Genomic DNA, 13670 nt, shown 5'->3' on the forward strand with positions numbered 1-13670 from the left:
ATTCATAATTCCAGTTTTAGGAGACTGAGCCCCATCTTCAGATTGCTACAGATACCATGCACATACATTATGCACATATACACACGCAGGCAAAACACTCATGCACATTTTAACCTTTTTTTTTTTTTTTTTGGTCAGGCATTGGTGGCACACACCTTTAATCCCAGCACTTGGGAGGCAGAAGCAGGTGGATCTCTGAGAGTTCAAGGCCAGCCTGGTCTACAGAGCTAGTTCCAGGACAGGCTCCAAAGTCACAGAGAAACCCTGTCTCAAAAAGGAAGGAAGGAAGGAAGGAAGGAAGGAAGGAAAAAAAATCATGTTAAACTGTGGACATCTAACATGGTTGCTAGGAGAGAAAGGAGTCATTTTCTTCTGTGCCACTGATAAGTTCCCCAAGCTCCAGTAAATAACTCTCCATTCATGCTCATGCAAGCAACCATAATTAACCTCAGTGAGTCACAAACAAAAGGGATAAGTGAGGGTAATGGGGTAACAACCAAAATTCATGTTTCTCTTTCTCTCCCCTCCTATGAAATTGTCAAAGAATTAAAAAAAAATGTGGCCTTCTATCAACAATAGTCAGCCAAGCAGACCAGAGTCCTAACAAAGTGACAGGCCTTAGCTTTTTATTCTAAGCACCTCCTTCCTCCAAGACTCTCATAGCTCTTCCCCATCACCGTTATCCTAAAGAAGTTAAAGTAGATACTGGCTCCTTTCAAGACAAACTGAATCACTGTCCCAGAATGGCAGTTTACCATATGCAAGGCCCAAATGACACAGAACCATTTCAATATCTGATTCAAAGACACAACAGGAAGGAAAAAAAGAAAGCCAAACCTTTGTCCTCACACACCTAAAAAAGGATATAATGAAATGATCTGCCATTGCCTGTGTGTACACAAGTAAGCTTGCCTAAGGACGAGTGTGTTGGAAGACTAAAAGCCTGAGAAACCCCCTTTTTATTAAAATATTAACATCTTTTTTAGCTTAAGAATTTTTAACTTCTTCCTCATTTGTTGTTGTTGGCCATGTATGTCATAGCACATTGTGGAGATCAGAGAACAACTTTTGTGAGGTTGGTTACCTGCTTTAACCTTTAGGTGGGATCCTAAACTCTGCAGGCAAAACACTCTGGTCATCAGACTTCAATGGGAAGTACCTTCACCCACTGAAATGTCTTGTTGGCCCAATAAAAAGAATTTTATGAAGTTAAGGATCAGTGATGTCACTGAGAAACACTATGTCATTAAAGGCCAAAGCTTCCAAAAATATTAACACACCCAAGTCCATAGCCACAGTGCTCTGTGTAGACAGCAGAAGGTGACATCCCAGTCTCTGACCATGGCTGTGTGTCTAAGAAGCCCCAAAGAGAGGTAGATCCTGGGTACTCCTACAACTTTTCAAACATCAAGGCTAAAGCAGAAAAATATTGAATTGTTTAAACAAGAAGCTACACAGTAAGGCCTGGGAAAATAAAGTAATAGCACACAACAAAGAAGGCTGCAGTGCTGTTCCATCAGCACAAGGCGTGTACAGGTTCAAGTCCCATCCTGGTCTGCAGCAGACCAACATTGAAGGGCATGGCCTGCTTCTCTAAAGGGACAATGTTTCCCTTTAGAGATGACTTTTTAAACATCCTCAAAGAAATCTTGGTGTGCTCATCCACAGGGGAAATGTGTATGTTCTGAGGAAATCTGCCAATCTTCATTTCGGCTGACCCTTCTCTAGTGGATGGGAAAGCAAGGGTATAATCAGCTCTAAGGAAACAGATTACCTAGCAATAGTCTTTGTAGTTCAGATCTTAAATTGTGAGGCTTGAGTATAAAAGATCCAGAGAAATCATAAGCAACTTGCACAGCCACTGTGGCACCTTAGACTTAACAAGCCAGAATACAATGAAAACACTACTACCTGGAGAGAACTGGTTAGGCAGGTTTCCCAACACAGAGCAAACAAGAACATTAAAATACTAATAGCCTCAAAGGCAAGGGGCTGCTTCCACAGAATTTAGGATTATGTCCATCTCAAGACCTATAGAAGGCCATCTGTCTTGTCTGGGTTGTATGGCTCCCCCCAGTCCTCTATGGCCCAGCCCGAATTTCTTCCTGCTTTGTGATCCTGCTTCTTAATCCATTCCAGGCATTTGGTAGCAACCTTCCTTTATAATTTCTACTTATTGCAATTTAATTCTCACATGATTCTTTTTGAGTTTTCATACTATTATGACAAAGAAAGCCCTTCTGATTGCTTGTGAAAGGTGGATGAGCCTAGGCTATCCCACAGAACAGCCTCAAATTATTATCCCCAGTGTTCTGCTGTGTTTATTTCCTTCCACAGCAGCTGAGGGCTGGTGCATTGCTAAAGTTCTATATATGCCAGGAAGCATATCAAAGACAGAACATCTCATCCATTGGCTGGTTGGCCTAACGTAAGCACAGAAAACCATAAAGTACACATCAGTTCTTGACATTGGTAGAAAATTAACTTTCCAGCAGCTTCCAAGAATATCCTAAAATTCTAAAGCCAGACTTTCCGGGGGGACACTCATAAGAGTAGCACCAAATGTGGCCAGCAGAGTCAGCCATCTTGATGCACCTTCAAAAAAGAGCAGGTCGGGAACTTCATCTCTAGTGTATCTACAAGTGCCAGGCCCTAAAGGGCAACCATGAATCTTAGGAGCCATTCAAGGACCAACAACTCACAATAAGAGACCATGCAGCGCTCACAGGCCATGCAGATGATGGAATGAACTGAGTGAGTACTAGCAGTAGCTCTGGGAAGCAGGCACTTCCAGCAGCCACTGCTAGCATTGATGACTTCCATACCATTACTGGTATAGCCTGGGTGTGCAGTTCAGCACTAGAGTACTTGCCTAGTACATGTGAAGCACTATATTTGACCCCTAGCCCTCCAAAAATAAATCAGTAATGTTGCCACTCCTAAATTCTGACAGTAAAGCCTGCCAATATTTTATTAGCATCTTCATCTACTACTGCAGCTTACTAATGAATAAAGCCAAGTTGGGCTTCAACGAACATCACTGGGCAAAGTGTCCAATGTTGACAGAAGAAGTGTGTTTTTTCTTTGATGACCAAGCCAATATACTAACTTGTCTCACTGAATGGATACTACAGATGCCCCGACAGGATTTCCATTTTAAGAGTGGGAAGAAGGCTGCGAGATGGCCATCCAGGAAGTCAAGACTCCTGAACTGCCAGAATGTTGCCCTGAACCTGCAAAGAAAGCAGCCAGAGGAGCCTTCACAGACATTCAAAAGCTACTTCTAGAATTGCACAATTGAGCCTCATGGCAACCTTTAGAGGCCAAGGTCATTCATTCATTCATTCATTCATTCATGCATTCATTCATTTATGAAATCAAAGTCACCTCTAAAATTCTAACCTACTCAGCAGCTTTGCCTTGCCTTCACATGCAAATGGCCTAAATTAAACACCTAACCAACCCATTGGGAGCCAGTGGCATGAGAGGTGATATCTGTGGTCTTTACCAACAAATACTGCAGTAGCAGATCCAAAACCCTAGGCTGGGCACAGAGAAAGGCTCTGTTCATAGCAGTGACCCAATCAGAGATGACTCTAATATGGTAACGAGAGGAAGTTCCCGACACTGTTACCTTTCTTTCTTCCTCTTGCTCCCCTCTTTAAAGCTCCAACACCCCTATGGTTAGAACAGCTGCAGCAGCCCCCAGGGTTTCACCTGGTATAGCCTCAGCACAGTTATGAGAAGAAGTTACCTCCTTCAAAATAGCTTTGCAAACTCAGGCAAACAGGAGGGAGATAGAACCTGGGGGTGGGGAACAGGAGAGAAAGAGAGGAGAGGAAAAAGTGTCAAGAGGGGGAACAGCAGCCAAACTGAACCCTGCACTGCAAAGTGGGGCTGCATCGCCCTCTGAGTAAAAGGTAAGCTATAGGACAGGAATCAGACCGCCGCTTCCCTGACTCTACCCCAGTGACCAGGCTCAAGTTATTAGTTCTGCACTGCTGCCTTCCACAGAACTGGAAACATAATGTTTAGTTGCTCCACTGATGTAAAAATTAGCGTCAATCACGGCATAAAGTGGCCATTCTCGAGCATTCTGACTGTTAAAAACACATTTTGTACCAGACCTGGTGGCACAGGCCTGTAATCCCAGCTACTTGAGGTGCTGGGGTGGGAGGATCACAAGATTGAGGTCAGCCTGGTTCACAGAATGACACTCTCAAAAGAAAAAAAAGGGAAGAAAGAAAAGAGGGCTGAGGATGTAACCCAGCATGTATCAGGCCCTAGGTCCAATCAACTCTGAGTATTTGGGGGGGGGAATAACAACTGATCAAACAAAAGCAACAATAACCAAAAAAAAAAATCACTATGCACAGTGACCCAAATCTCTAGAAGAGGTAGCTAGGAATATATTTTTACCAGTACTCCATCCATTTCCCATCATTCAGTGGGTTGGGGAAACACTGAAAGAATTACACTTTATTAAAGGTCAGTGCAACTCAGGTCACATTCCAATTTGGGAACAACTTAGCAGTCTGAGTCAGGCCTCAGTTTTTGCATATGCAAAATAGGATCATAATATAGCATTATTTAAAAGATTTTAAAAAACATTTAAAAAGAATAATAAAGGTCATGCTGCATGATGACGATGGTTCTCTTTTAAGCTGAAGATGCCAGTGCACTACAGAAAGCTTCTGAGCCAAATGGGCCCAGAACACTGCCTTAGATTTAACTCTCTGGAATGCCTAGGGCAAAAGGTCACCCAGACTCTTGTATAATCCCTTCAGTGACCAAAACATCAAGTATCTCCTCTCAAAAAGCAGTCCAATCCTTTTCAGAGTTTTTATTATGAGCTCTTTCTTCCTTACATTGAACTGAAATATGCCTTGGGTAACAGAACAAAGCTAATCCATTTTCCACATGACAAGGTAAGGCAATTAACTTAAGGAGAGATTGGAGGAGGGAGGGAGGAAAGTCCAGTTTCTTGGAGGTATGAGGTGAGCAGCTTTATTTTCTGCATATGTCCATCAGGTTGTTGATATACAGGCTTGAGGTCTGGTAAAAAGATCATTTCTACAATATGATATAAAGCTGTGAAGAGCAATGGTACCACCATCTCAGGACCAGAGCCAATGAGGTGTTTAGAGACAGTTAGCAAGGTAGACTGAGCCTTCAAAGCAAGAACCTTGTAGAAACACAGATGAAGAGGTCAGACTGATGTTGAAGAACCAGTGAACCAGTCACTGAAGATGATGGCCACAGGATCACTGCTGATCCCTGACAACAGCTCCTCTGGAGCCTTCTTGGGCTGCTCAGGAGTCCCATCACCAGGCTGTAAAGCCGGTAGTCATGTCATGTGAGGCCACTTAAAAAGTGACTGGAAGAAGTGGCAGGTGGAAAGGACAGATAACGCTAAAATTTCCCATCCTGGATCTTAGGAGGATAGGCTTCTGCAAATGATATTCCTTTGTTCATATTTCCAGGGGGCAACACTGCCTAAGACTGTTTTCTGAACACTAAGGACAGTGAAGAATCCTGTTCTTAGGAGTGGAAACAGCTCAGTCAGAAAAGTACTTGCTATGCAAACATGAGGACCTGAGTTCAATTCCTAACACTTGCCTAAAAATGTCAGCGATGACAGTACATGCTTGTAATCCCAGTGCTGGGGAAGCAGAGGCAAGAGGATCCCTGGGATCACCTGCAGTCAGCCTGACTCACACACATACACACGCATGCACATGCACACACACACACACATATAACTATGCAAGCATATAGTCGAGTGCACACATACACAAAGAATCCCATTTTCCTCTATTAAAACCTCTATTTGTCTAGTTTGACTAAAGTACTTGCTTTTCTACAGTCATAATGATCTTTTAAGGAACTAGTGTTTCCTGCCACAGAATTCAGTGAAAAGAAAGGAGGTAATATTTTAAGGAACTATTGGTATCAGTGGAATGTTTTATTTTTTTTTTTTCTCTTTAAGAATGTAAGAAACAAGCTGAAACTAGTTGTGCATGCCTGTAATACCAACTACTCAAAAAAACTAAAGCAAGAGGATCATAAATTCAAAGACTGTATTGGGTTACAAAGTATGTTACAGGCCAGCATAAGCAATTTAGTGAGACCATGCATATCTTAAAATAAATAAATGGATAGATAGATAGATAGATAGATAGATAGATAGATAGGGCTAAGATGTGGCTGAGTGATAGAGTGCTTGCCTAGCATGTGGCCTAAGTTCAAGCCCCAACATCCTCCCCACCACCACCATAACACACGAAAGAAATGTGTTCACATTCAGAAGAAACTGCACCACAAATACAGTATGAAGGCTGCAGCAGGGACAGAGGACAACAGGCCAATGGGTTAACCCAGGAACGGGCTCCGGCTCACAGCTGTAACCATAAAACATTATTTCTCCCCTGGTTGCATCTAGTAATGGCAAACAATTCGTATTCTAAATCCAATCTACTCTCCTCAGGGGACAGTTATCTAGGCAAGGTTAGGAGCAGATTATATAAACCAATTCACTAGAAAGAGAGTCATGGTCTTTCCCTTCCTGCCCAGAGTCCAGCTGAGTGGATACCCTGCCTGAGCCACAGAAGGGTGCTCCATATCAAGAGCCAGTGCCCGGTTCCCCTACCCAGGCAGGGACAGCACTAGCAGAGGCTAGGCGGAGAGGAGAGATCTAAAAATAAAGCTCTCTGAAGGAACTGTCTTGCCTAAAGAGAGCTTCCCACGCACACTGGAGTGCCACATCTGCGGGGGCTGGAAGCACAGAACGGAACAATCCTGACCAAGTCACATAAGTATTACCCACTTTTGGGGGTGACAGAACATGATGGGTCCCCCCCATTAAAGATCCACTGTCCATGTTGTAGATCTCAAACACGGGCTTTAGTGACCACCAAAAGGCCTTTCTTCTCTAGGAGGGAGACTGGAAAGATGGCCGGGCCTTGCCAAGCCTCTCTACCCTTCTCTGCTGCCAGCAGGAGGCGAATGCAGCAAATGCTCTCCACCCACAAAGAGTAGAGTGCAGGGTTGACTTTAGAAAAGAGCTCAAAGGGTTCTAGTGGGCCTCAGATGCACAAACTGCTCCCTAGGCTGACTCCCTGCAGCAGGGTCAGGGACAACCAACTGTGGAAAAAAGAAAAGCGAGCACGTGAGAACTGCAATTAGCATTGACATCAGCTAGCTACCGTCATTTCACACCCCAAGGACACAGTAATTGTCATGTTACCAGGCAACTGGCCTCTCCTTCCCGCCTCCAGCAAGTATCAGAGGCCACCATAAAATGTTCAACCAGTTAAATAAGCCTGGAACTACTTCTGGCTCTCGGAGTAATCCCACCACCTTCTTTAAGGTGTCTGATCTGGAGAGATACAATGGTGGCCAGACTGTTGGAGTTTTGCTCAAGAACCTGGCAGGAAGAAGGAAACTACCCCTAATTCTAAGAAAAGTTCAGTGTCCCTTTATCAGTCTACCACCTGAAGGTTTTGTACTTTGACCCCCTCAAAGGTCAAAAGCTCAGTCTTTGCCCATGTTAGTGCAATGTGACCATCTGTCTGTCCCTGCCTTTCCTCTTCTGGAGCATATACCATCTTGTCCTGTAATTCACATGCAGCAGGTGGAGAGAGGGGTATAGAGACATAGCAAAACATATAGATTACAGCAAGCTGTCAGCTCTTTGGTCTCTTAAGAGACCCTGTTCTAGAACACTTTGATAACTGATATGTTCAGACACAAATCCTCTGTCTATCACACATATGTGGAAGGGGAAGGGAATGGGGATGCTGAGTTTTCCTCTCAAAGCACAGATTGCAAACAACATGCTTTGAATATTCAGTGTTATTTGAATGCTGACTAGCAACAATCGCCTAATAGTCATACAATTAGACCAAACTGAACATTTCCCGTACTGACTCATTCATGAGTGAAGAGGAAGAAACCAGTTCCCAAAAGGGAGGAGATACTGACCATAAAATACACAGCCTGAGCACACAGTGCAAAGTGTAGTTTTAGTGCAGAGAGTATACAATCCCCACCCTACCAGTTAGACAAGAAAGGCTAGGCCTGGTGCTCAGAGGGGCAACTTACCTGACATACAAGGACCTCTTCTCACTGGTTCGGAGAGACCCAGACCCAGAACTCATGCTGCTGTTCATCATTTGTTCTCGCAAGTCATGTATCTTGGATTCAAAGCGACTGTACTCTGTCAGGAAGACAAGGGAAGACAGAAAAAGAATGAACCCAAAGAGCTCCCTAGGCCAGCACACCCGTGGCCAAAAAGCCAGGAGGAGACTTGGCTTCAAAACAGCCAGGAGGTAGAATCTGCTTTGATAAGCAGAGTCCCTCCCCCAAGTTGAGAAAGACAGACCAACCCCCACCCCAGGAGGAAAAAGCACCTAGGAAAAAAGTTGCACTTGGGCATGTCAAATAGAAAATGCTTTTATCTGCTTCAAAATCTCACTGATCCTTAAAAAACAACTGGAAAGAGGTTCCAGGGCAGCCTTTAAAAGTCCTTAGAGCAGGTACTAAGGCCAAAGGAGAGCAGATGGGCAAGGAGACTTTCCCAAAAAGCGGACTGCAGAGAACAGATGGCCCTGAGACACAGGGCAGGGGAGCTGGAAAGGACCAGAGGCTATTCCATCACTGTTAGGTAAGGAGGACAGTTTTCCCAGGATGATTTTTTAATGGGGAGATAGTGGATCCCAGTACAAAGTATAAAGAGAAACTATAATCATTTTTCAAGCATTAAGTCAAAACATCTCCTTAAAAACATCTTTCAAGTCCATAGTTGCTTTGTAAGATTGGGTATACTGAGAGACACAGGCTATAGAAATGGTAGAAAACAAGGCATACTGCAATGACAAGCTGACTTTAAAGGCACTCAAAATTTATACAGAGGTTGAAGGTTGGGCACCTGCTTAAAAACACTTCCAGGGGAAAACTTCCACAAAAGCATTTCTAGGCACATACAGGGGCTGGCAAGAAGCAACCCCACCTAGTCTGTGTGACTCTGTGGGAGAAAACACAACACCTGTGCCAACATCTGCCCTCCCCCTCACCTCCCTCAGCTCCCTGGGCAAAGCAAGCTGACCTTCAGCTCAGTGAAAAGGGAAATGCTAGGAAGCCAAAGGGAGGAGGGAGTGGAGTTAAAAGTCACATAAATACCCTCTTCTCAAAGTTGATTTTTCTTCACTGTAGTATCAATGAAGTCAACTGGTTAAATTCATGTGTTCTTTCGTTCATCACGCACTGCGTGTTATGGTGATTTGTCCTCATTACTTACTCCTGTCCCTACAATCATGGAGGAAGCAGTTGAGTCACTGACTCACCTATTAAATGTGGTGGGGGCACGGCAGCTGGACATTGTCCCTGTTCTAAGAGTTACAAGGCAGCACATCAATATAAATAAGGTGTCCTAATCTAAATGTAGAGGGTGGTGACTGATTTGTCATAAAAGCCTTGGGCTGCTCAGAAAGAGAGGATACTGGCCTCACCCTAGGGCTTAGCCTCCAGCCTTGTTCAGGGATCATTTTTTGCTCCTTCTTCCTTCTAGGCCCTACCTTCTAGCTCACTCAGTCAGGGAAGAACCATGCAGACAAGAGATTTATTTGACCAGGCAGCACTTCCTTGGTGGTGATGAATCAAAGAACTATACACGGAACCCGGAACAAGTCTAGCACAGCGGCTCGCTCATAACTGTAATCACAGCATCCAGAAGGCTAGGGCAAAAGGGTCATAAGTTCCAGTCTAGTCTGAAGTATAGAATAAGACCCTGCTTCATTAAAATAATACAACCCCCAAACTCAAAACAACAACAGCAAAATGACATCCAATTTATCTGCAAGCGTTTTGCTCTTGTCTATGCATTGCCTTCTTTGGAGGTGACCCTGCCCACTGAACTCTAACTGAGCAGCAGCAGGTCACAGTGGTTGCTTAGTAACCATGTTTCACAAAATATCCTTTTTAAACAATCTCCGAACCACCATTTCCTCAAAACTCATAATCCAAGGTTGATAATTCTGAACCAGGAGACCCAGTTAAAATAACAGAGGGATGGGAGCAGAGTTGCTGCTTTGAGGAATCTGTTATTGGTTTGCAAGTTTCTGAGACTGTGTTATTAATTTTTTTTATTTAGATGAACCCCCTAGAGTTTCACTCCTTTTCAGTTTCTGGCTTTTATTTGGACAGTTAGTTATCGAATGTCCATAGGCACAGAGTAGCCTGAGCTAAATGACTGTTGAGTAAATGAGGGACAATTTAGAAAACTGTGTTCAAGTGGAAACATTTGTTATCAAACTAATAAAGTAAATGATTTATTTAACTGATGGGCGCCAGTTCACAGAGAATTTTCAGAGGTAATAAAGAAGTAACTGTGGGCTGGAGAGATGGCTCAGTGATTAAGAGCACTGGTTATTCTTGCAGAGGGCATGAGTTTGGTTCCCAGCACCACACAGCAGCTCACACCTGTCCATAACTGCAGTTCCAGGAGAGTGGATGCTTTGGTTCCAGAAATTAACTATTGGGAGCCACTGAGGTTGTTCAACACCCTTTGGAGGTGTTAATAACCCCCAGTGGGCACCGAGTTAACAGATCTGCAGGGCTACAGAGGGAACAGAGGCCTCCTGCATGCTAGGCAAGCCCTTAACCAGTAAGCTACATCCCAGACTGGTTAACAGACTTTGTATGGAACAAAGACAGAATGTCATTCGCACACACACACACACACACACACACACACACACACACACAAAACAAAACAAAAACAAAACACCCCACGTGGAATGAACTCATGACAGTGACTCTTAATATTGTTAAATATTTCCCCAGGACAAAAGCTTTACTTTAAAAAAACAGCTAAATTCTGAGATTTTGCAAGATTTTTCCTTCCCTTCCACTTACCAGTAAAACAGTCATTATTTGGAGGGCATCTCTTAGGCCCAAGTCACTGCGTAGGAAGCCACTTGACCAGCCTTCCTTCTAAGAGGCCCCACTTCAAATAGGCTACTTTAAAGAATCACCACCTATTACTAAAATCTCAAGCATATTAAACTGCACTTTATTCATTTTTTTCCCATTCAGATAAACCCAGCCATTTGTGACCCACAAAGATATCCACGATGAGTCATACTTTGCTTCCTCCTTCCCTTTTAACAATGCTAATCACACAGAGAGAAAGAAGCCAGAAGGGGCACAAGTAGAAGCCAGTACAGAAAGAGGGTTTCTAGGGGACCACAGCATGCCTTAAAATCAGAATTCTGGAAAGCCCCTTACCCAGCCTCTGATACACTGTATCAGAAGCCACGGAACAGAGCTGAGCCCTGAGATCTGCCTTCAAAAAGCATCAAATATCCATGAAGTCCCAAGTCAGTAAACGCTGGTCTGGTAGAGTAGTCAGTTTGGTTTTGAGTAACGGCAAAGCAATGATCCTGCAGAAAGCTTCCAAAGGAAGGCATGGCAATGGGGCTGGAATGCACCCCCAAATAAATCTGACAATACAAACTCAAATCCACAAAAAAGGGCAACAATAAAGAGGCCATTGCCCAATGGGAGGTTTTTGTTTTGGTTTGGTTTTTGGAGACAGGGTTTCTCTGGGTAGTGCTGACTGTCCCAGATCTGACTGGCCTTGAACTGAGAGATCCACCTGCCTCTGCCTTCTGTACTTATAGCCTACATTTTTTTAATATTGCAATCAATGCTGCATTATAGAATTATAACTGTATGAACCTGTTAGAAGTATAGATTTCCAAAAGTAAAAGTGTAGAGTCAGATGCTCATTCAATGCATACTCAAATCAAAGAGCTCAGGACACAGTATAGTGGTAGAGCATTTGCCTATCACGCATGTGACTCTGAGATGAATCTCAGCCCTACCAAAAAAAAAAAAGCAAATTTTGATCGTCACTACTAACTGGAACCCCAAAATTCTGAAGCCCTTCTGACTGTGGAAATAAAACGATATTTAGAAGCTTCCAGAAGCTTCTTGGTTTCTGCAGAAGTAGAGGCAGAATTTACCTTTGAGGAAAGACTACCTTTCAGTTATACAAAGTAAAGGCAAGATTTTTACTCTGGGACAGACAACTATTTCCTGGCCTTTTGGCTAAGATGAAGTATAGGATAAGACCAAAAGGAGATAAAATGTTCTCTCCACAATAATGGAAAGGGCTGCTCTGATGGTGGGTGTAGCTGCTGGTACTCTAGCATTAGGCTCCAGGCTCCAGGTCTCCCTCTCCCTTTTCCAAGCACTGTTAATTCCTTGTTTCAGCTACCACCTATAAGAAGTTCTACCTGCCTCTATAAGCGTCAAAGACTAGACTTGACCACCCAGTGTGCCCTTTCTTACTTGAAACCCAAGCCTTTCTTTCTTTACACTAAAATGTTCCAATGCTATAACTGACACTCCCACTTTTCCTGTGCATAGCCAACATGTTTCCTCAAGTTCTAATCTTTCTTCTTGATCACATCATGTCCTCATACAACCTCTTGCTTTCATGGCCATTGCCTTTCTATTGATTTAACCTCTTAATTTTCTCTTGACTATTTTATTTTCTTTACATACTGGTCTCACTCTATTGCCCAGGCCTGCTGAAAATTCTGGCCTCAAATGTTCTCCACCCTCAACCTCCTGAGTAGCTGGAACTACAAGTATGTGCTACCACACCAATGTCATATTGTTTTATCTCTGCCCCCATCCCTGCCCTCTGCCTTGACCTAGGTCACCTTGTGTCAACTTTTCTCTGTGCCACTGCTCTATTGTGCTAATTGATCTTTATATCCTTATTTAGCCATCATAAAACTTCAGTTGTATGGACTTCCCCATCCAAGTATCTACGATCACATCAAACTAAAGAATCTTACCTTAATATTTGAACTAAACATTCAAGGACCGCTCCACCATTCTCCTGCCTATTATCTACCTGTTTCTCATTACACAAATGCTCTTGAATTCCCTGGTCTGGGACCCTTGAATACAATTCATTCACATCTGTTATTTCCTCCTCCTGAAATTTTCTCTACTGCCTAAAGCAAAACATTCTTTGTGCCCTTCAACACCATTCCTTTATCGCTGCACAAGTTTTATCCATTCATGTATTTATTCAAGTATCTACTTCATGCCAGTCACTGTGTTAGCTGTTAAGAATATGCCAGTAATCAAAATAGTCTCTATAAATTACATTCATACCAATAAATAACTATTTAATTAGAATTTCAATTACAACTGTTAAATTGCAATAAATAAAAATGTAGAAGGAGATTCAAACAGGATACCCCAATCTATTTGGAAGGGTAGATTTCAGCAAAGTTCTCCCTTGGGTTAGTGACACTTAAGTCCATAGCAGGCAGAGAGAGGGAGAGAGGAAGGGATGAAGAGAAAGGGGGAGAAAGAGAGAGACAGAGGGAAGGCTTGGCTGAATTCTACCTAGCTCATCAGTTCTTAGGGAAGTATAGCCATTCAGATATCAAACTCATACCGTTCTCATTTGCCACTGTTGAGCTGACCAAAGGTTTTAAGGACTCACCAATTGTGAAAAATTACAGAGCACTGGTAGAAATAAAGTTACAAGCTCCACAGAGAGGCACAGCTTTGATGAGTGGAAATTGTTTCAGCCTTCTAGAGTTGCCTTTGGAGTATGACCCTTTGGGATGTGTGTGACTTAC

At 43.2% G+C, this 13670-nt stretch overlaps 1 protein-coding gene across 6 annotated transcripts in view; it reads right to left on the bottom strand.

Moving 5' to 3' along the window:
* The window catches only part of Dlg3 (discs large MAGUK scaffold protein 3), a 53058-nt gene that overhangs the window by 16526 nt on the left and 22862 nt on the right, over positions 1-13670 (bottom strand). For all 6 annotated transcript variants that reach the window (XM_051179012.1, XM_051179015.1, XM_051179013.1 and 3 more), the window contains one exon: positions 8104-8218. In XM_051179012.1, coding sequence (XP_051034969.1) covers positions 8104-8218 — 115 coding nt within the window. The remainder of the gene's footprint in view (positions 1-8103; positions 8219-13670) is intronic.

This window comes from Phodopus roborovskii, unplaced genomic scaffold (genome assembly GCF_943737965.1).
Source record: "Phodopus roborovskii unplaced genomic scaffold, PHOROB, whole genome shotgun sequence".
In the NCBI taxonomy this organism is placed as follows: Eukaryota; Metazoa; Chordata; class Mammalia; order Rodentia; family Cricetidae; genus Phodopus; species Phodopus roborovskii.